At 48.1% G+C, this 21,657-nt stretch overlaps 8 protein-coding genes across 8 annotated transcripts; 3 read left to right on the top strand and 5 right to left on the bottom strand.

The window, feature by feature from the left end:
- Positions 1 to 1,087: 1,087 nt before the first annotated feature.
- Positions 1,088 to 2,347, top strand: B0J16DRAFT_316981 (uncharacterized protein; the record flags this gene model as incomplete). The annotated part of the gene is made up of 2 exons (XM_046125350.1): positions 1,088 to 1,187; positions 1,317 to 2,347. The coding sequence occupies 2 exons, from the start codon at positions 1,088 to 1,090 to the stop codon at positions 2,345 to 2,347; spliced, it is 1,131 nt and encodes a 376-aa protein (XP_045987222.1).
- A 37-nt stretch (positions 2,348 to 2,384) lies between these two features.
- Positions 2,385 to 3,423, bottom strand: B0J16DRAFT_75858 (uncharacterized protein). The gene is made up of 2 exons (XM_046134441.1): positions 2,892 to 3,423; positions 2,385 to 2,841 (listed from the first exon to the last, which is right to left on the bottom strand). The coding sequence occupies exons 1-2, from the start codon at positions 3,247 to 3,249 to the stop codon at positions 2,423 to 2,425; spliced, it is 777 nt and encodes a 258-aa protein (XP_045987221.1). The 5' UTR covers positions 3,250 to 3,423; the 3' UTR covers positions 2,385 to 2,422.
- A 918-nt stretch (positions 3,424 to 4,341) lies between these two features.
- Positions 4,342 to 5,475, bottom strand: B0J16DRAFT_411926 (RmlC-like cupin domain-containing protein). Its single transcript, XM_046133264.1, has 3 exons — positions 5,155 to 5,475; positions 4,962 to 5,104; positions 4,342 to 4,916 (listed from the first exon to the last, which is right to left on the bottom strand). The coding sequence occupies exons 1-3, from the start codon at positions 5,283 to 5,285 to the stop codon at positions 4,489 to 4,491; spliced, it is 702 nt and encodes a 233-aa protein (XP_045987220.1). The 5' UTR covers positions 5,286 to 5,475; the 3' UTR covers positions 4,342 to 4,488.
- A 578-nt stretch (positions 5,476 to 6,053) lies between these two features.
- On the bottom strand, positions 6,054 to 7,598 carry B0J16DRAFT_75833 (uncharacterized protein). The gene has a single exon (XM_046134440.1). It carries the CDS (start codon positions 7,320 to 7,322, stop codon positions 6,177 to 6,179), a length of 1,146 nt encoding a protein of 381 aa, XP_045987219.1. The 5' UTR covers positions 7,323 to 7,598; the 3' UTR covers positions 6,054 to 6,176.
- A 459-nt stretch (positions 7,599 to 8,057) lies between these two features.
- On the top strand, positions 8,058 to 10,504 carry B0J16DRAFT_334942 (uncharacterized protein). Its single transcript, XM_046127013.1, has 2 exons — positions 8,058 to 8,258; positions 8,313 to 10,504. The coding sequence occupies exons 1-2, from the start codon at positions 8,067 to 8,069 to the stop codon at positions 10,023 to 10,025; spliced, it is 1,905 nt and encodes a 634-aa protein (XP_045987218.1). The 5' UTR covers positions 8,058 to 8,066; the 3' UTR covers positions 10,026 to 10,504.
- Positions 10,505 to 13,851: 3,347 nt separating this feature from the next.
- On the top strand, positions 13,852 to 15,544 carry B0J16DRAFT_75774 (uncharacterized protein). The gene has a single exon (XM_046134438.1). The coding sequence runs from the start codon at positions 14,033 to 14,035 to the stop codon at positions 15,350 to 15,352; it is 1,320 nt and encodes a 439-aa protein (XP_045987217.1). The 5' UTR covers positions 13,852 to 14,032; the 3' UTR covers positions 15,353 to 15,544.
- Positions 15,545 to 16,049: 505 nt separating this feature from the next.
- Positions 16,050 to 17,600, bottom strand: B0J16DRAFT_75780 (uncharacterized protein). Its single transcript, XM_046134439.1, has 2 exons — positions 17,062 to 17,600; positions 16,050 to 17,003 (listed from the first exon to the last, which is right to left on the bottom strand). The coding sequence occupies exons 1-2, from the start codon at positions 17,299 to 17,301 to the stop codon at positions 16,185 to 16,187; spliced, it is 1,059 nt and encodes a 352-aa protein (XP_045987216.1). The 5' UTR covers positions 17,302 to 17,600; the 3' UTR covers positions 16,050 to 16,184.
- A 2,238-nt stretch (positions 17,601 to 19,838) lies between these two features.
- On the bottom strand, positions 19,839 to 21,583 carry B0J16DRAFT_75751 (polysaccharide pyruvyl transferase-domain-containing protein). The gene is made up of 3 exons (XM_046134437.1): positions 20,954 to 21,583; positions 20,507 to 20,899; positions 19,839 to 20,458 (listed from the first exon to the last, which is right to left on the bottom strand). Exons 1-3 carry the CDS (start codon positions 21,421 to 21,423, stop codon positions 19,921 to 19,923), a joined length of 1,401 nt encoding a protein of 466 aa, XP_045987215.1. The 5' UTR covers positions 21,424 to 21,583; the 3' UTR covers positions 19,839 to 19,920.
- Between the last annotated feature and the right edge of the window lie 74 nt (positions 21,584 to 21,657).

Here is a 21,657-nt window from a genome sequence, read left to right as displayed (position 1 = left end):
GGAGTGCCACTGCCACCACCTTCACGAAATAGGCTAACAAACCAAAACGCCAAACCGACCAATTAGAGATGCCAATTGATTATGGCGTTATTTGTTAAAATGGAAGCTGTCTAACATTGACCTGTCGCCAAGTGGTTCGAGAAGCAGATGATTGTCTGGGATATTTCTTGAAGCGGATGATAGTGTGATTGCACCATTGCACGAGTGAATAACAAAGGCCACGTTGTTGAAATTGGAGATTCCACGTTCGTTACTACTTGCGTCTCTCTCAGTAAAAAGGCCTCTGTTGAGTAAGTATCATAAGAAGGCCCTTCTGCAACTATGCGGCGACTGTGACGTATTGACTTTGGAACTTCTTCTTCACGTTGCGCGAAAACACCCACCACTGTCCCAATGTGCCCATTGCCCAGGATATTTGAGTGAACTTATCGCAGAGAGCACGCACACTCTTTTCACAACCTTTTCCAGAAGATTGAAGAAACTAGTCATTAGTAAACAAGGTAGGCGAATTCACCATTATTTATAGCTTTACTATTGATGTAATGTCAACTGCCTCACAGAAATACTAAGCCATAACATCCAATGCCAGCTAACAACAGGGTAGGTACAACGTTTCAGCGGGTCTCATTAATCAGAACAATCCAATCAGTGATCATAATAAGTACAGTCTGTCCAATCATATCGCTACGCTGAAAGCTGCAAGTCTAGCTGTGTCTACAAACCTTGCTGACTGGGCAATATTGTGTCACTAATGAGTACGAGTAAACCGGACAAGCCTAACTTGACCTTGCACAATACCAGTCTGAACTGCAAGCCTAGGTGTCATATAGCCCGAAGAGCTTCGATCGAAACGGATGCATAGAAGTATCGTTGATATACGTGTCAGCTGGAATCACGAGTGTTGATAAGAGATTACGATGCAGCAAAGATAAGAATGTTGATGCTGAGATAGTGGCACAGATAACCAAGATAGGCGACCGCCGCGACCCGCTCTAGCTATGGAGTACATAGAATGCCATAAAAGACCTCATCAAGCTTTGCTCAGACATGAATATTTTCTCAAAACTGTATCGCAACATTGAACGCAATGGCATCTCAAATAACCATCACGCCCATCTCCACATCCACCGAGTCGTCCATCGACTTCGGCGCGATCGTCTCAAACATCGACATTGAAAACATCACCGGTAAGATAAAACATGAGTCATAGTGAACAATTAAAGCATCAAATAGTGGGAGAATACCCGTGAAATCGGTAACCTCCTCTGGTAAGGCATACAACTCTGCTTTGATGATCAACCACTGACTTTTCCCAGATGCCGACTTTGACGTAATCCGTGAAGCCCTCTTCACCCATCAAGTCCTTGTCTTCAAAAACCAAAGCCACGTATCTCCCAAAGCTCAGTACGAAATCACTCAACGTTTCGATCCTGAAGCTGCAGGCTCGTATGGCCATGGGAAGACTATCGATGCGAAGCGCTCTATTCTTCATCCCGATCTCAAGACCATTCCTCATCAACCGCAAGTCCAAGTTATCGGCAACGGTTTTGTGGAAGAGTATGAAGGTCTGAAGAATATCCGGCTCAGACATCCTCATCACCGGACGTTCCACGCTACTACCATCCCTGATGAGAAAGACCTGGACTTTACACGGTTCTACAGATGGCACATTGACGCTGCTCTGTATGGCCTTGCTCCTCCGGTCGCTACATCCCTCCTTGCCGTTCGTGTTCCGGGAGGCCGCAAGCAAACTCTGGTCTATGACGATGGTTCAGACGAGCAAATGGCTGTGCCACTTGGTACAACAGCCTTTGTGTCTGGTTACGCCATGTACGACCGACTCTCGCCTGCGGATAAGGAGTTTGTGCGCAGTACGAGAGTGGAATATGCTCCGCATCCGTACGTATGGATGAGTGGTGCAAAGTCCCGCTCCGATGCCCTGGGCTTGGTGTCTGAAGGAAAAGAGATTCCGCTTGACAAGCTCCCTCCTATTGAAGAAGACAAGATCCAAATTCTTCCTATGTGCTGGCGTAACCCTGTTACAGGCCGTTTAGCTCTTCAAGTCCACCCCTCAGCTGTGCGAAAGCTACATCTTGCTGATGGCACGGTTATCGACGATCTTGCTGAGGTGCGAGAGCGGGTGCATGATCTTCAACGACCTGGCATTTCTCCTGAGAGGGTGTATCCTCATGATTGGGAGCAAGGAGATTTTGTTCTTTTCCACAACCGGGGATTGATTCATTCCGTGGTTGGAGCCTTTGCTGAGGATGAGGTGAGGTTGTTTAGGCAGTGTAATATTGCCGGTAGCAAGTTGCCTGAAGGACCGCTCCCTGCTGTGGCTGCGTAGCTTGATAAAAGAGAAGGCTAGCTAAATGATAATGGGCTGAAGGAGAGATGTTCTTCTTTTTCTTGTCCTGATACTTTATCCACTAATAGATCGTCCCATCCACATTTTTATCTCTGCAATACCATCCCTGAATAAATAGTCCGCATACATCTCATGAAATCCCAACATAAACTGCGGGCTCAAAGGTTTGTTTACGATGGGATTGCATGTTATGTGCTGAAAATGAATCTGGACCGTTTGCTTTTTGCATTCATCTGATTTCGATCTTACGACAGAAAATCTGTGGACTCCAGCAAATTCCACGCTGTCACTACCAAAGCCAAAGTCGACGTAGCTCTCGCTTTGTTTCGTCGAGCCTTTCGAGGTGCTTGGATCGACAATGTGTGAATCGAGGACTTGAAAGGCGCCAAATAGTACTGAGTTGAGAGGAAGGATTGCTATTTCTGGTATATCCTTCAAGCGCCGCAGCATGCTTCTCGGAACAGGTGCTTCGTCTGTTTCTAGTTAATATCCTGGGCCCATCAATGAGCATAGGTATACTTACTTGAAAATCGAGCGAGATCAAGCCCAGCTGCTTGCAAGACCAACCGTTCAGGTCTAAACACGGCACCCCCAAAGAAACCCTTGACAAACTTGGCCAACAAAACTTCATCAGACACATCTTGATGCTCAGCGGGAATATCGAGTGTGATCCATCGCCAGTCAGAGTGATACACATGCTTTCTCGCGTTGATAATCTCCCTAGCAGACCTGGAGTTTTTCAAAGTCTCTGGAATATCTGTCGATCGAGTAATCAGATTTTTGTCGACTAGTGAAACGCGTTGGGAGACTGTGAAGCTGTAGACGCCGCCTGCGGTGACTGCAGCCACGAAGGATGTTGTGAGTATTTTGCGAAATGCCATGGTGAGGATATATTCAATTGCCAACTAATCAAGGCTATCTGGTAAACTACATGACTTTTATACTCATCATGTAAATTGACTCATCAGGTAAAAGACAATTAACCGTGAATCCTTCAGGTCAAAGTGTAGACCAGGTGACTTAGACGAATCCGGTTCTACCCGCGTAAGCTGAACAGCTCATGTTTGCGAATAGCTTCCGCTTCGCTTCCGCTCGAGTCGGCGACGAGTTCATCCGATCGCAAGCCACAATTCATATTCGGATTTTTTGACTCACTCCGTCTTGACCGATTCGGAAGGAGGGAATTTAATTAGTACTGGATCATGAATGAGTGTACAGTGGACTACGGCACCATTCCGTCCAGCTGAAAATATTATTTGGCCTTTCACTAAGAGAAGACAATAAGAGCTATTGCAATCTTATCATAAGATTCATCGCCAATAGAATCATCAAAGTAATACGCCCAACGCTAGCAAAACTCCCAAAGCCAATCTGAATGTATCTCCATGTTATAACCTTACGTATTAAGCCAACACACAGCCGCACCCAACCACCTGTAAAATCGTCATAGCCCATTCGTGAGTCGCGCTTGAGAATCTCTTTCGTCTTCTGTTATCGTATTGTGGTTTATTCTCATCTTGCTGCATCTTCAGCACCTGGGTTGCGTGGCCTTGTTGGTCTCGCATTGTGCTGTTTTGTAAGATTGTATGGGTGGATTCTAGGTATAGCTTTGAAGTATGAATGAGTAAATCATACCAAGACATCCTACAGGTGAGAATACTTACAAGTACTAGAAACAAGTTCTAGCAAGCTATAGAGAATTGATCTGTGTTGAGAGGATAGAAATAAAGGGTCCAGCCAAGGAAGCTTGGGTTCAGTTTAAGCTTATAATCAAGCAAAAGGGGGCTTAGCATCTTGCGATGTAACGAATTTGATTGGATTCAGCTCCTGTCAGCCTTATGGTGTGGCACGATACCCTGTTTATTTTGATATGACGTTGTGGTGAGACGGTGATCTTTGAAGGATTCGGACTCTAGCTGACATCACTCTTAAGAGTCAAGACTGCATGATCCTTCAATAGTATTCTGGTTTTAAACGAAAGCATAAACTAAGCCATTCTAATTGCGGTCAAAGAACTTAGTTCTGTACTCCAAAGATGGAATATAGAATATGAGAAAGAAAGAGAGAAAGATAGGGAGAGAGAAACACCATCAGACTAATCAACAGCTACCAGCCAATACTCAGAACTGACGCTTCTGCGTCCCACACTTCTTGAGGCACTGATCAACCTTCATACCCGCCTGCTTCGAGATCCCCTCCCTGAACTTGTCAATATCTTCCCCTGCAATTACCTCCCCGAAAGTATTGACCAGGGCCTCATCTTTCACAGAAAACAGTCCTGCTGCAACACCCGCAAAGCCCGCGTCCTCAGACGAGAAGGCAGCCAACGCCACGGTAGGGTCGCAGTCGGTGTTGATCTGGTAGTGCATGGTGCCCTGGTAGAAGACTGTCGCTTCGCCGGCGCCGATCTCGTTGCGGATCACGCGGGGCTTGTTCTGGCTGTCGAGGACGAAGCTTTCGGGGACAGCTTCGGTGTAGACCTGGCCGGAGACTACGGCGAAAAGTTCGGCGGCACGAGGGTGGGTGTGAATTGTGATCATGGAGCAGCCTAAAGACTCAGTACTAGGCTATTAACCATATGAAGGATGCATACCTGGGATCTCGGCAAGGGCAAGACTGAGACCGGCTCCGGTGAGAGCAGGGAAGGTCTTGCTGTTGGCAATACCAAGTGGGGTGCTGTTAAAGCTGAAGAGAAAATCCTTGTCCTCGGGAAGAAGCTTGTAGCGATCAATCACACTATTTATCTGTTAGAGCTATCTTGAGCAGATGTTTGGGAGCGTACTTACCTGTCGGCCTGGTTCAGCTTAGTAGTCAGGCTGACCTCAGAAGAATTGTCCTTTACCTGAGGAGCTGCAGTCGCAAGAGGCGAGCAGGCCAGGAAGGCAGTAATGACAGAGAGCTTGGCATGAGAAAGCATGGTTGCGAAGTTGTAATTGAGTTCTTTGCAATGTTGCGAAGGTAGTAGTTGTGATGAGTAGTAGATCTGGTTGAGTGAAAGCTGTTGAGCGATGAGTTGCTTGTTTGAACGACAACCACGAGATCATAGACTGACTTATATACTCAATCGTTCACATAAAAAGCAGCTTCGTACTCATCTAAAATGATGGAACTCATCCCTTCAAGGCGTATCAGCTGTGTAGATGACAAAACGAGGCTCTGAGCCACAGTCGGCATCCGCCCTATACGCAGCATCGCGCATGCAGTCTAAGAGCGGTCCGCAACTCAATCTAGGAACTTGAATAAGCACAAGATCTCGGCGTCAGCAGTAAATCTCCGGAAGCACATTCTAACAGCTTATTCGAAGCCTTGGTGGAGTCAATTGGCGTATTCATAGCGCTGGTGAGAAATACCCTGGCTGCGGTAGCGTATTCCGGCGTATTTGAGCGTATTCGCTGACGGTCAATTGACGGCAGCACTAGTCACGAATAATTAAGCATGAGATCGTAGCACAAAGCAGCTTAGAAGATAGTTCTCTCATTCATTGATCACAAATATATGAGCTCTAGTGCAGTCGTGGAGAACTGACTTGGAAGTCTCGGGCACAATCCTGTTTCCCAGAGTTGACCACGAATACCTGAAAGAGTCATCTATAACATCTGCGGTCCGGCGAAGGGGTCTGATATCAATAATAACTCTGACTGACCATCGTATTACAATTCATGCAATTTATTCATTACTCAAACCAGTCTATAAGAAAGGATGGGCAGAATCGTTGACAAGACATGACCTGGCCTCTATATAATAAGACAAGATGTTATTACATGCATACCGCAACGCAATAAAAGAAACAGATGAACATAGTCACAGATTACATGGAAGCATGCCTCAAATGCTTCCCCCCGACATACCCCTCCGCCGTATCAACAAACAACTTCCTCCCCTTAACCCACGACACCATAAACGAGAATAACTTCCAATTCCCAATTTGCCCTGTCGCATACTTCTTTCCTAACGCCACAAATATCATCTTTTTAGTCTCAGGCTCGTACTTCTTTACATCAGTCTGTCCTGTAAGAACTGCGTCTAAGGCTGTCGCGAGGTGGATGATTTGGTTGTCCGTAATGGTCAATTGCTTGGGATCAATGTTGCCCACGTCGCCGATGGCCCAGATGTTGTTTGTGCCGACGACCCGCATCTTTTCGTCGAGATTGATGTTCCCTTGTGAGTCTAGGAATGAAGGTGGAATGAAGGATGTGTTGAGTTTGATGCCATGGAGAGGTAGGTAGAGGTCTGTCTTGAGGATCGTTCCTGTTGACAAGAGTAGTTCCGTTTCCTTACCATTTGCAGTCTTCTTCGCTTCGTTGACGCGTGACTTATAGATGAGCCTGACTCCAAGCGTCTTGAGATCTTTCTCAATGGATGTTCGAACAGAGTCTAGTGCCCCTTCAAGAGGTCGATCGCCACTGATGATGAGGGTAATATCCTTGGATGAACCATATCTCGCGGCCAACTCTCCAGCAACTTCGCTTCCCGTTGCGCCAGCACCAGCAACAACAATTGATTTGGCATTCCCGACTTGATCCTTAAGTTCTTTCCAAGCTGACATAGTCTCTTGATGTGTCCCAATAGGTTTCAATGGCAGACCACTAGCCAGACATGACCCTGTCGCGATAACAAGCTCGTCATAATTGATCTCCCTCCCAGAGCTATCATTGCAGATAACACGAACACTGTTCAAATCCGGATGGATCCCATATGCTCTCCCAAGGACAAACTCAAAGTTCTTCGTAGAATACTGGTCAAAGCCAGGCTCGATGGGTAAGAAGAGTTGTTGATCAGGAATAGCATCAGGTATGATGCCCCGAGTAGCTGCGACGTTCCAGAAGAAGTGAGAGTTTGGTGAGACGAGGATGACTTTGAGGGATGGGATCTTGGGAAGGGTATATTTGAGGAGTTTGTGAGCGAGTGGAAGGCCTGCCCAGCCTGCGCCGAGGACTACCACTGTTTTTGACATGTTGAAGATGTGAGGAATGAGAATAGTGTTACTTACAGTAGGTACCTTTCGCTTTTGTCTATCTTACTTATACACAATATAAATGCTCGGTGTCGGTGCTGGAGTTGTGCTTATTCTTGAGACTGGTCTATTGGAAGATACAATAGTAATCACCCATCTTTGGTGTAAGCACTGGTATTCCTGTTAGCGACGTCGGTCCGTCCACTCGCACTCGGGGGAGCAACGTCCGGCGACAGGGATCTTGTCCGAACGCCGTGTCCGTGGTCGATCCCCGATCGGCCGCATGCCTTCTCCTCAACGACCTGATAAGCTGATTATACAGTAATAAGCCTCATTCAACTCAGCTCAACTACATTTCAGTTCAAGCACCGATATCATATTCCAGCTGAATTGTAGCCTCTTTCCTGTTGCAGCCTACTAGACCTTCATAGTCGGAGCTTATAACCCCCGATGGACCGATCATCATCAACCTCCCAAAATGATACCGGCCTCAAAATCTGGAGCTGTGTAATCTGTCGCCGTCGGAAAATCCGGTGCGATAGAAAAGACCCATGTTCCAATTGCATCAAAAACAATATAGAATGTCACTTCCCAGTAACTGGCCGGATTCCCCGCCGCTCTCGCCTGCCTCCGGACTCAAAAACACCAGCGCAGAAGCAATCAGAATTACTCGGCCGTCTCCGCCGTCTCGAATCAGTCGTTACAGAGCTTGCGGCGCAGGTAGAAGATGAAAATGGGGCCAAGATGATGATGGGTCAGCGAACTGTGGATGCTGCTGGTACAGACTCTTCTTGGGCTACGTCATCTGTTCAACTGACTGACTCGGCTGAGGGACAAGAAGAGGTAGAAGAAAATGAGGATTTTGGAAGACTTGTCGTTGACAAAGACGGGGGACTTCACGTTGGGAATCGATTTTGGACGGTATTCTGCTCAGAGGTAACTAGCTTCACTCTCCCTTGTCCACCCAAAACATCTCACTAACAATTATAGGTCGACAATATTCTTCAAGCTGTTCACGACGTAGCAGACTACTCAGACGACTCAATCATGACTGAACCATCTACAAACGGAGAACCAGCACCTCTTAGCCATCTAGGCTTTGTCTTTGGGAGTGCAGAATTCGCCAAAGCTCTCGATGGTCTTAACCCCATGCCTTCTCAGATGCTGTTCATCTGGCAGACCTATGTCGAGAATGTTGATCCCTTCATCAAGATCTTACATATTCCGACCGTAGAAAAGGTCATCAAGGAACTGAAGGGAAACTTCAGTTCGTGCGGGACTACTACAGAAGCTTTGTTGTTTGCCATCTCACTTGCGGCGATCACGTCTATGGATGAGGAAACGGTGTCGTTCAACTTCAACACGCCCAAGGGTCAGCTTTTACAACGATATCAATTCGGTACAGAGCAGGCTCTTGCACGCGCCAACTTTTTATCGACCAAGGACATCACTGTTATTCAAGCGCTGGTCATATATCTATCTTTGCTGCCCAACATCGGCGCTCAAGATAAAGTCTTCCCTTTGACAGGGTTGGTTCTAAGATTAGCGAAGGGGGCGGGTCTTCATCGCGAGGATGACGAGAACCAGTACAACCAGCTTCACAGAGAAACTAGACGTCGCCTGTGGTGGCAGATCTGCTTCATCGACTCAGCCAGTCGACGACCGGATGCTTCTGACTTGTCCATCTCACCCGCATCTTTCAGCACAGGACTCCCCATTAACTTAAATGACATCGATCTAGACGGTTCAACAGCACAGATCCCAAACCCAGACCAAGGCTCAACAGGTGTAACTCTTTGCCTTATCCGTTGCGAGCTATGGTATCTCACACAAGCAATTCGGGCAGATAAGACAAGCTCCATCGAAACACGTCTCGGTCTCTACAACGCCTTGAAGGAAAAAGTTGAGAAGACATATTTCCAACACCTCCAGCAAGACCTAGCATGGGACTCTTTTATCAGAACAATGGCAAAGCTCTTCTTCGCCAAAGTTGAGCTCGTCATCCGTCGCCAATCAAGAGATCAAGCACCAACAGATGAACTCCTCCGCCCGTCCATTGAGGTCATCCGCTGTGTGCAACTCCTCAAGTCAGAGCCTTCATGGGCGAAATGGAGATGGCAGTTGCAGGGTCAGATGCCATGGCATGCGATGGGTGTTTTCCTGCGTCAAGTCTCCAACCATTCCTGGACGCACGAACTTGAAGATGCATGGGCTGCTACCGCTGCGTTAAAAGATAGAGCGACGAAGGACATGAGGACAGGATATCTATGGAAATCGCTCATGGACTTATACGCAGAGGCAGAAAGGCATCGTGAGAGAGAACTGAAGCGTCAAGGCGATAAGGCACAGCATACACTCCAACGAGGCGATCGTGTCAACTCGGACGTACAACAGATGCTCGACAACGCGGGCAAAGAATCATCTGAGATACCAGTTAACCATCCCCTCATCGATACATCGACGTTTGACTCATCACTTCACATTTCTCCACCAGCAGACAACGGTGCTTTGTCCGTGGAACGACTGTCAACTGCATTGGGTACTGCGTCCGATGATCTTCCTTCTTGGGAGCAGTCAGGTGGGGGTATGGATCTTGGACAGGGTGACTCCTTTGGGAAGATTAACATGAACGGAGATGGTGACGGGGTTGATTGGGAGGCTTTGATGGATCTTGATGAGACTTGGAACTGGGATTTTCTGTAGTGGGCGTTGCATACTACAGAGAGATGAGAACATATGTTGAGATAGAATAGACACTCATGGTCTGGAAATCCTGGTGATCTTCTCAGTCCTTGTGGTTTAGAGGCAGAGATCGTTGTTGGGCATGATAGAACTCGGCCCTGGTATGGGAAGCAACAGTACTATCTTTAGTTAAAGATTGGATATACGACTATGTTTCTTTTGTTTAATAGATAGAAAAGAGAATACCTCTGAATAGCCCCAAAAAGGATATGATGGCTTGGTTGTTTGTCTCTAAACTGTAGTTTTTAGAACAGTAAATACTGAACAAACTATGCGCGTTAAAGCTTTATACTTCCAACTTCTCCCACCTGTACCATCAATGACAAAAGCGCATGCCTTTTTCCAATATGAGAAAGTGTTTACTATTACAGGAGGTAACTAAAGCGTGGGTTTTGAGCCCCACAAGACATTGTACCAGCAAGGGCTACAGCATACTTGACCTCAGGTTCACAGGACACTTACACTACTATCCATATTCACTTACAAGGACTACATGGATGTGATATGCAAGCAATGAAAGGCATCACTAACGCAACCCCTTCTACCAAGATCCAGGCAAGGTCAAGTTCCTCCACTGGGACCAGTACGGCGTCTATCGCGTCTCGCGAGGAACCAGAACCGCCAAAGGTCTAGAATCAATGGTGGAAATTCACTACGTAGCCACACTCGTCTGCTCATAACAAAACCTCGTATAGCAGCTGCCGACCAACCGACTAGACGAGCATCGTGACGGACCAGGGGTCTCCCACTAAAAGGATCAACCTCGAGGGCTCTCCAGATCGCGTGCTCAACTACGCCCGCGCAGTCGCCGGCGGTAGAGAAACGAGGGCATCGTCGGCGTAGCGCAGAACCCGCTCGTACGAGGTGACCATGTGGTTCTTCGTACACGAAGCTTTACGCCGTGTTATCCCCGGACGTTGACAGCGGGACGTATGACATTCCGTGGGAACGAATGCATGCGGTCTGATGACGAGTGTCTATTCATGCATGCTATGCGGTCTGTCTAAGAAAGACGGCGGGTTAATTACGAGAGACGCTGTGGGACTGGCGTGAGGAATTTCGTATAAACAATAGAAGTATCCAGAACTCGGCCGAGAAGCCGAGTAATACGAGGTTGGAGATGAAAGCGGCCGCCTAGCGAGTGTCTACTGTACTGTAGCTATGCTTCTACCTGAATAGAGTGTAGAATTAGGTGACGAAAGAGCATTGAACCATCATGATCAATCGTGACGAATAAAGCAAGACACCACGCGTTGCTGCAGTCTTCTGGAATGCTGCAGGCGCCTCACCCGGTCTCCCTGCGAACATTCACAACTCAATGATATTCCCGTAGAAACAACATGATACGCACAATGTTTCTCCCTCAGTAGTCGTCACTGTGTCTCTCGCTTCCGCCGTTGGTGGTTGCGCCAGATCTTGTTGGTCCTCCAATCACAAGCCGCAGATATTTCTAGATGCCGCAAACGGTGGCGACGCGAGCCAAATAAAGACACGAACCTTTTTATAGAGGGTCAGGGATATTTCTTAGTGGTCAAAATGCATGCAAGCCACACAAGTTGCCAGGGCGAAGCAGAAGCAGCAGCAGAACTGCCACAGAGTTGACAGCACTGCACTGTACCTTGACAGGACGTATCCGTAGAACAGAGTGGTTGTATCAATTACGTATATTCGCATATGCTTCTGTTGAGGATCATCACTATACACGGCATAGAGGTAGCGCCATCTGTCTTTGACCCCCATGCCTGCCAAGTCTACAGATGGTGCAGATGCAGATTAGGTGCTTTTCTCATTCTGACAGGGAAAGGAAGGCGAAAAAATTGGAAAAAGCAGTGAACAAGTTTCACAACAACGGCTGCCAATTTGGCTCCCCCTTGCTAGTTAATTCCTCTCAAAGATCAACTTCCTCTTTCGTTATCACACCGAGTTTTCTAAGAACCTAAGCGCGGATAAGGATAAGGCTATGTTCCATTGGCCACACACATCTAATATAAAAAGGGGTGACGGGTAAATTGGGGCGGACCGTTGTTTAATGAACAGGGACGGAAATGATTTAGCGCAGACAAGAGGTCATCTCAAGTTTCTGGTTGTATCACCTTGTTTACCGAGACACTCTGTGACAAAGATCTTCAAGACTCAAACAGAATCGACAGTTTAAGCTCAAGAAAGACCCAATAACCTTGTCCGATAAGCTTGTAACTGTATAATATTGGGTCGCTTCTCCTGAATATCATTGCGTAAGATGGAAGGATTCGTGGAATTGCTCCAGATCTGCGCAAGTAAGGAAGCAGCAGCAATAATCGGACGTTTTTCTGTGCCGTTAATGAATTGTAGCCTTAGTCCTACGGTCGTAGTAAAATGCCTCTATCGGCGTACAAGGCGAGAGGACTCATGACATTAGGCTATACAAATTCTAGCTTGGACCATTTCTTGGTGGTTGAGCCCCTTATTTCGAATGATGGGTAGGACTATTGGCTTGTCTTCTCCATCTTGACGCTGTAGTTTGATGGTGAAGAAGTAGCCAAGCGGATCCAAGGTCTTGGTAAGAATCGCTGGAAACAATAAAACATATCATGGAGATTGATGATGCGTTCTTGACCGCACCCAGGTTTCGAGTACGATATAAATAATGAAACAGTCCAAGCTCCAAAGTCTCTGACAGCATCATCATTTTGGATCGATGTACGGATAGCAAAGCACTGTCTTTAATTGAAGTTTCTCAGCCTTGGTAGTCCGGATTCCGACTAAAGAGCTTGGCGATGGATCCTGGGTCTTGTCTTTCATCTCTAGTGTGGCTTGTCGATATGATATGAGAGCCACATGTTCTTTTTAGATTCTGTCTCAAGCCTCCGACGCGGTTTGTGTCACTTTCCAAGTGGGAGTGGGGTGATTGGAAAGCAACTATTACAATAACTAGAAACAAGTTACAAGGCGAAGCAAAACGCGAGGCGAGGAAAGCACTCGAGATATAGTATTGATCAATTCCTGGCTTGATCGCGATGGTGCGAACTGGCATAAGCCCTGTACCGACCGTAGCGCCATCCAAGGTTTGACAGGTCCAAACTCTCCTGCAGGCTATACCAAGCTTTTTCTGTGGCAGCCCGCCTCCTACGCTTGCCCAGCCCCTGAAGCCCTCTCGACGGGTCCCCCGTGGGCCCTGAGCCAAGAGCCAACGCCCCCTTGAACCTTCCATCGCAGCGCAATAGCCAAGGTTTTCCAACAACGATTCTCGATCTTTTTATCCTTTCTATTGTTCCCCAATGTTGGGATTCTGATTATCGCTTTTGGCTTAAATGTCCGGAAACTAGACTATTGAAGCCACCTGCGTCTAGAGTATCAGAAAGGAGAGCGGGCGGGTGGCTGGCGCAAACCGCTAAAGATTAGATAGTTAGGTACAGTACCGACTGGAGATCCATGATAGGACAAATAATCATAAAGGATTGGATGAGGCGTATTTTCATATGCAATCATTTCCTTTTCTTACGCTGCTTCCCGCTCTCTTGCATCCAAACGACAGACTTTTTGGCTCCTTTTGACTTCCACTGTTCGCCAATCCAGTCCAGACTCTCCTCCAGTACCACTGGAGCCCCGCTTGCGCGTCACATTTAGTACTGTGACCCCCTATTATCCATCCTTTATTCCTACCTTATCCTCATAATTCTTCGTGTCTTATTCCCCCCTCTTGGTTCCTGGTTCTTGGTCCTGTCCAACCTTACCTTTTCCCCATCCATCCCTCCTTCCCCCTCGCAGTAGGCACAGGCAAGGCAAAAAAATATCTCTTGGCTCATCTTTTCTGTCGCCGCTTTGAAACGAACTTCCGACTTTCAATCTTCCTCTCCATCCTTTCCCGCCGGTCGAGGGCTGTGATGCTTTGATATTTCTCTCCTTCAACATCCATCAATCAAGCTCAATCGTTCGTTCAATCTCACAAAGCAAAGTTCAAAAAGGAAACAACCAAATAATTCACAACGATGGCCGTCGCTCTACCTCGGCGATTTTATTCGCTGCTCTGGGTTGCCGTTCTTCTTGCGCTCGTCGTCTTCTTTGTCTTCCTCCGCGAAGATACCTGGTCATCAATTCCTCGACCTCCTAACGGCTGGAAGATTCCTTTCACCACCGATGATGGCGTCCTCTCCTCATGGATGGGCAACACCAAGAAGGCACCCGCGAAGAACCCCGACGACCCTCTGCGCATTATGCTCGTAGAGTCCTCCGGTACTCACGACGAAGTCGCCGCTGCCCTCATGCACGCCTTCGGTGGCCAGGAAGGCTCCCAACTCGATGTCTTCTTCGCCAACCAGCGATTCCGCATGCAGGACATCATGGGCAACTTCAGCCTTCCCGCCAACATCACCATCAACAAGTGGGATAAGTTTGCCAGCGCCGTCAAAGAGAACCCCCCTCACATTCTCGTATCCACGACCTGCGAGTTTGATCTCGACCGCGGCGCCGAGCCTATCGTCAACCTCCTCAAGACCGCCAGCACCCACCTGTTCTGCACGATCCACCACGCCGATCGATGGGCCCAGGGCAAGTACGTCCAGGCTGTTCGAAGCTTTGCTGAGCATGAGCGCGTCGACTTTGTCGGTCTGAGCCAGCACACCGTTGACTTCTTCCTCAACGACACCATCCCCAAGTGGCACACGGCTGCTAACCTCACCACCCGAGTTATTCCCCCGGTCTTCCCTGTTCAGATCCCCGATCCTGATCTGCAGCCTGGTATTTCTCTGTCTCTTCAGGGCGATTACTCTTCTGGGCGACGTGACTACAACGGCATCTTCAACCATCTCGGCAGCGTCGTTCGAAAGGCCGGTGAGCAGTCCGAAGGCCATACCGCTCAGAACGTCAGCCTTCATGTTATCGGACACGGCACTCCTCCCCCTGTTCCTGACCAAGTCAAGAACCAGGTCTTCTTCGACGAGGGTCTCTCGTACCCCGACTTCTACACCCTTCTTTCCAAGTCGTTCGCGCTCCTCCCTGCGTTCGCCTCTAATACATACTTCGACCGTAAGGCCTCTTCCACTATTCCCGCCTCTCTGATCGCCGGTGCTCCCATCGTTGCGTCAGAGGAGCTTCTCAAGGCCTACTCTTACCTGCCTCGCGAGGTTACATGGGTTGCTAAGCCCGGTGAGGGCGAGATGGACGTTATCGAGCGAGTAATTGACGACCGAGACGGCTTTCTTAAGCGAAGACAAGCCGTGAGGGATCTTGCCAAGAACCTCATGGAGCAGAACCATGCCAACACCAAGGCCTGGATTGAGGAAGCATTTGAGAGATACGAGAAGAACTAAGGAAAGGGTAAACGCGCAAATAGACATGATTTTACTGGGGATTTCTGCTATCTTGTTTTTAACTGTACAATTACGCGGCACCATTTCACATGATCGGGAATCAAGGATGAGCGGCTCTATGATTCGAGAGTTTTTATTTTATTACCACCCATGCATGAACAAACAACATTCTTAATATACGGTTTCTTAAGTACATTAAAAAGAAAAAGAAAGCAAAAAATACAACTATGAAATACCACTTGAACCCCAGATCTTTTCCCGCATTCCAGTGATGTCAGACTAAGTGTCTTGATTTATTTTATGTGTCGGGTGGCTGGCGGGAGTCTCTAAAACCATGCTCCCGCAGGCCGCATTCTTCTTTCTCCCTTGCGTGATGCCATCGGATGCGGCAGTTTGGATGTGGAAGAGAGAAATCGCGCATCATTAATTATTCCAGAATTCCCATTACGACGCCACCAATGGAGGGTCGGAGTTCGGAGCAAACAACAAACTCTAAAAACTTCTGGTCTGAGCGCCTTGGTCAGTGCTATTCTTCAACGGGCAACGTCACGACGCGAAGCTGAAATTAAAACATCTTTATGTGTATTTTTATTTGCAAGTATCTCCCTCGTTGCGCACTGCTGAGGGAGAAAGGGCTAAACTAGATACACCCCAGAATGCATAGTAAATCGTCTCTATGTCTAAGGTATATAGAAGCTGTGAAAATAGTATGCCAAAAACCTTGTCATCCAAACACCTGTCATGATAAAGCCGCCATACCCAAAAGCGAGAAAAGGAAAATATAAGGAGATGGTATATGTGTGTTCGTGGTTATATAAAGCGGAGGAACCTTTTATGACTTGACGTCCTTGGCTTCCTTGTTATCCGCCATTTCGGCGCGACCCTCCTCTTCGCGAGGAAGGAGTTGGTAGGTGCCGGCAGCCTTCTTGGACTGTTGGTATCGGTCGCGGGCCCAGCCGTAGATAGCGCTTCCAGTAAGAATAAGAGCCATGCTGCCCGCGCGGTCGGCAGTGAGAAGTTCGCCGAGGAGAACAACGGCCAGAGAGCTCTGGGCGACACCTCGGGCGGCGGTGACGATCATGTGGGTGGTCGGGCTGGTAACCTCGATTTGCATGAATGTGGCGATGGTAAGGAGGAAAGCCGAAACACCGGTCAAACAGGCGGAGCTGAGGAATTGGCGGGCAATATCTATGGACTCAACGGTGAAGAGGTTGCTCATAGTGGTCATCTCGCCCGATAGAGGGAAGAGAGGGATGTAGAAGAGGACGGCCATGCAGTTAGACATCCAGACCATCTGCCACATACCCTCCTGGCTCTTACCGAGGAAGCGCTTAACAACAACGGATTCGACGGCGGTGGTAAAACTAGAGCCAACACCGAGCAGAACACCCTTGCCTGAAGTGAGCATCTGGCTGTAGTCGGCCAACATACCAGTTCCGAATCCAGCCATGACCATGGCGCAGCCGACGAGAGAGATGGGAGGGTAGTAAGGACGAGGTCGGAGAACCAACAGCGACAGGAAGAGAGTGAATGGCAAGAGGAGACCACGGGCGATTTGGTAGACGGAGGCGTTAACTGAAGCAAGACAGTATGTCTTAGCCAAGATACCGATGAGACGAGCGACCGTGAGAGGTAGCAGTGCAATCCAAGCCTTGGGTGTTTGTCAGTAAGAATGACCTTCAAATCGAAGGTATTGCGAGACGACATACATTAAGAGGTCGGTACAGCTTGACCCATCCTGTGGCTACACCAATGACAGTGAGTAACAAGACCTGTATCGTTGTCTGCAGCGCAAGCAATGTGACGGGAGCCTCAACGCCATTGAGCGCCGACTTGGAAAGAATAGTGCTCCAGATAGCGCATGATGAATGGAAGAGTACCACCAGGGCGACTCTCATTCGTGAAGGCGGGGGTCGGTTCTCGACTTGGGGTTGTTCGGCGGCAGCCATTGTGACGAGCTATTATGTTATGTCGACAAGATATGTTGGGTAGAATGCAAACTGATTGAATAGATTGGATACGAGAGACAAGAAAAAGAGTTGAAGAGTGTATAAACAAGAAACAACAAGTTCAAAAGTGGGTAAACGAATGTCTGAAGCTGCTTTAGGCGAAGCTTCCAAGGGTCTATTCGTGGTCTCTATTCGGACAACGAAAGCATGCAAAGAACAAGGACAAGAAAAGAAACTCTTTCAGAGAGGGGAGGTTAAACTATGTGTGTTGGATGGGTGAGCCGGAGGTTTTGTTGATCGATCCCGCTGCACAGTAGTCTATTTCCGAGCCAAGACGAGACAGGCCCCGAGATGCAGATGCAATACAATGCAGAGAACACGGAGTGGTGGGAAAGGGAAGTGGGCAGCCAATTGCCCATGGGTGTAAAGTGAAAAGGGGGTTTACTATGGATCGGACGCGTTAGCATGGCAGGGAACATGAGGAGACTGGAGACCCGAAATCTGGCGCCACGCCTTTTAGCCTTCACCCTTCGTTGCTTCAATCTTGGCTTCTTCGGAGTCTATCCAGTAACAATCCTCAAGGGTCATGTCTTTCCCTGTCATTGAATCTCCATCCGGTCCCTGGGGCCCCCAGTTTCCCAGCTTTTCCTTGAATCACAACCGAAGTACCGCCATCGCCCAGCGAGGGGCCCTGGAAATTTGGCAATGATGAGCGTTGAGTCCAGTGCTGTGACTTGGTCATAGTAGGTATCGTTATGGCCGATATTTCGTGTAAGAATGCGGCTGTGACAAGACAAAGTGGATGAGGTGAGAAGAGGCGTCTGGAGATGGCGATGGAATCTCTCTAGCGTAGCGCTTATTTTTTGCAGATGAGGGGTGTATCTATCCATGTCCAGTCCACGAAAGAAAATATGCAATGAGCGGGGTTTAATACAATAGTGACGTAGCACCTCCACCCTCCCCACGCTGAGAATACAGGCGTTGATCAAACTACATTACCGCTATGGACCGCTTCTAACTTGCCCTGTAGCGGGTAACTTCCCTGCGGCCAGAGGCCATTCGCTGATAACCACCCCTTACTAAAACTCAAACAAATAAGCCAATTTTTAAGTCTATGTGCTTTTAGGGTGTTTTGTTTAATTGCCGCTGCAACCACCAGGACAGCGGTTCTTTTCGATTCAGTCAACTCGGCTCTTTTTATGGTTTCGCGAGTAATGTATAGAGCCTGAAACGAGCAGTCAGTTCACTGAGTTTCTGTACAGAAGCGCATACAAAGCACCGACGTACAGATGAAGCCAAGAGGTTTTTCGCAAGCGAGCTCAAGGCCAAGGCCAAGAATCAAGGTTTCGATGCAGCTATGCATAAACCTTCTCACTCTTTCTGGCGTTGCGTCCAATTTCCATCTTCCTTCTCTTAATGGCAGAGATAGTCTATCCTCCGCGTGATAATACATTAAAGTCGCCTTAGTGGCCAGGTCCCCGAGGCAGGATCACCACTGAGTGTTTCAGCTTTCAAGGGACGATCCAAGCAAGCAGGTGGGTAACAGATAAATTGGCCTCTAAGGCTTAGGGCGTCAAAATGAAGTGTCCTGTATGCTAGTCTAACAAGGAACAAAGTGACCAGATCATTTCGTCCTCTAGATTCTCGGCGGCCAAATCTTCTGATACCGGATAACCTCACGGGTAAGGTCTTAGTTTCCGGCACATGTTGCCTCCGTCCTTCCTTTTTCTCAATTTCTACGACTTGCCAGTAAGCGGCGAAACAACAAGGCTGGCAAGCTGACTGTCTATCAATCAGGCAATCAGGGTTACGCTATTGTGTTGCGTCGCGTCGTGTTGCGTTGCATTATCATAATCCTGTAGCCCCGATTTAAAAGCAGCCCGTCTTGAACAAAAGACCAGGAAAAGTGGACAGCGCTTTGATGAAGATGGGCAATCGTCTCCGCCAAAGCTGATTATGTGAAACCTGAGTAAGGGCTTTAAAAATCCCAGGAGGGCAAATGCTTGGCAACAAATGGTAGGTCCAAGGTACAGTACTTGTCTCAATCATGTTTGCGAATATTGGGTCCGGATGTGGCCGTCAAAGTAAAACTTGGGCTTTGAAAACCTCGAAAAAGTGACGTGATCATTGTTTTGTGTTATTTTTGTTCATTGCATTTGTTTCGCCTGGTCTTGTATTGTATTTCTTTTATACAGTTTCGTATCATTGATCCATCGTCCTATGGATACGTATGTGTGTGTATGTATGGATGCTATGTTTCCTTTTTACTCTGTCATCAAGCTTTTTTCCCCTGGCAGGTAGACATGACGGTAATAGAGACGAAAAATCTAAGATGCGGTGACGAAATTAACAATAGATGGTAGCGCCATGCAAGGTATCCCCTGTCCCTTTCCCCGTTCAGTGCTCCATATACCCATGTAATGAGTCGAACCATGCAATAGCCATGTCCTATCATGACAAGAAAAGATGAGGCAACATGTGGCCTCGAGATAACAGTCTATGCCCTCGACTTAGGTTGGGACGACCGTTTAATGCAAAACAAAACACCAATGGTAATAATAGTAAAAACACGCCAATGCCAGCTAGTAAAACATAAATCTGGTTTCAGAAACCAGCTCGTCATGATGAGCTGTCGGCGCCAGCCTCAACTTTGGGAGTAGGCACGGGTGTTGCAGCAGAATCAACAGCTCTATCCTCAACAGCCCTGAGACCGTCCTTGACCTCCTGCTCGAAGTACATGCGGGCTACGTCAAAGGCAGAGTCAATGCTCTTGGTGATCTTGGTGCATTCGCAGTCGCGCGTCCAAGTGTTGTGGAAGTTGAGGTTCTTGCCCAACTTACTATCCATCAACACGTGAGGGACGCCGATAACAGTAGAGAGAATGTGACCGTGAAGACGATCAGTGATAACGAAATGGGCCGATCCGAGGAGTTCAAAGCCGGCAACCGATTTGGCCCAAGCACGCTGGTTCTTGCCCTCCTCGCGGTCGCCATCGTCGTCGATTTCAGGTGTCGTGGTGAACTTCCAATCCACTTTGTTGTATGTCACGTTGCCGATGCTGCCACCGAGGTCGATCTTGCCCTCGCCAAACTCGATGTTGCCAGAGTCACCCTCGGAAATCTCGGCGTCCTTTCGGGCTAGAATGAGAATGTCGTGGCTAAATAAAATTAGCTTATATCTAAAGTTTGGATAAAGATAAACTTACGTCTTCTTGGTGTTGTGTCGGAAGTCAGAGCGGTTACCCCACATGAAAGCAATATCGGGAACAAGGTCGCTTTGGATACCCTCAGTCTCACCAAAGTTGTCCATGAGCCAGTCGTAGCTGGGCTTGTCACGAGCAGCCAATTGCAAGTCGTGGTGTTGGGTGAAAGCCTCGCGAGTCTGGTTGATCTTGTCGGGCTTGGTCATGAAGATACTCTGGGGGAAAGCTCGGATAGAGATGTTCTTGAAGTTCTTAATCATGTTCATTCGCGAAGGTTGATCCTCCCAGTAATAATCGTTGAAGTTACCACCACCAGCCATGATGATACCAGAGTGAGGGCGGTGCTCCTCAAGCTTTCTGCGGAACTTTTCGATGTCACAATCCTTGTACATGAAGCTGTATCACGTTAGTATCATTGATGTTGTTCAACGTGAGACAGGCAGATCTTACCGGCAGGCTTCCATAGTCTCGATACCAAGGATGCTCAGCAGAATCTGCTGTGCAGACCAAATGGCAGCATCACCCTTGTTTTCCGTCTCGAGGTAACCCCAGATGTTGGCGTAGCGAATTCCCTTTAGTCTCTTCTGGTAGGCGTGGATGAGGCGCTGCTGAAGGTCGTTGACGAGATTCTCGCAGCCAGGTGTAGGGGCTCTGGTCAAATCGTAGGAGACGTCGGTGTTAGGGTCCTTCGCATCCTCGGCGTCCTCCTCGCCGGCTCCGACGGCGCCAGCAGCGTCTGTAGGCTTTGAGGGTTCGTCAATAGTGGCATTCTCGCCTTTCGAAGGCCAATGCCAGTCTGTGCTTGGTAGATGGTCCTTGAAGCTCTCGGGACCTTGGTACGAGACCAATATAGCAAAGACAAAGAGTACAGCAACCACGGCTAGCGCGATGCGTGCGAGGCGGTTCATAGCTGGAAGCATGATGAACTCATAGAATGTAGTAGAGTTAAGGTTAAAGTTAGGTTAATGAGCGTAACACCCGGATATCTCTATCACGGGATGGTAGGGAAAGAGCAGAAACAAGGGAAGATGGAGGGAGGGTAAAACAATGATGAAATGGAAGAGAAGAGAGAGAGAAGGTCAAGTTAAAGACAGCATCTCGAAACGTCCTTCGGCCTCAGATAAAAAAGAATGGACTGGATGTGACCCCCCATC

This window comes from Fusarium flagelliforme (genome assembly GCF_020744385.1).
Source record: "Fusarium flagelliforme strain FIESC 12 MPI-CAGE-AA-0113 chromosome Unknown B0J16scaffold_2, whole genome shotgun sequence".
Classification (NCBI taxonomy): Eukaryota; Fungi; Ascomycota; class Sordariomycetes; order Hypocreales; family Nectriaceae; genus Fusarium; species Fusarium flagelliforme.
The sequence above is the reverse complement of the archived record's forward strand: the minus strand, read 5'-3'. Positions and strand labels throughout refer to the sequence as shown.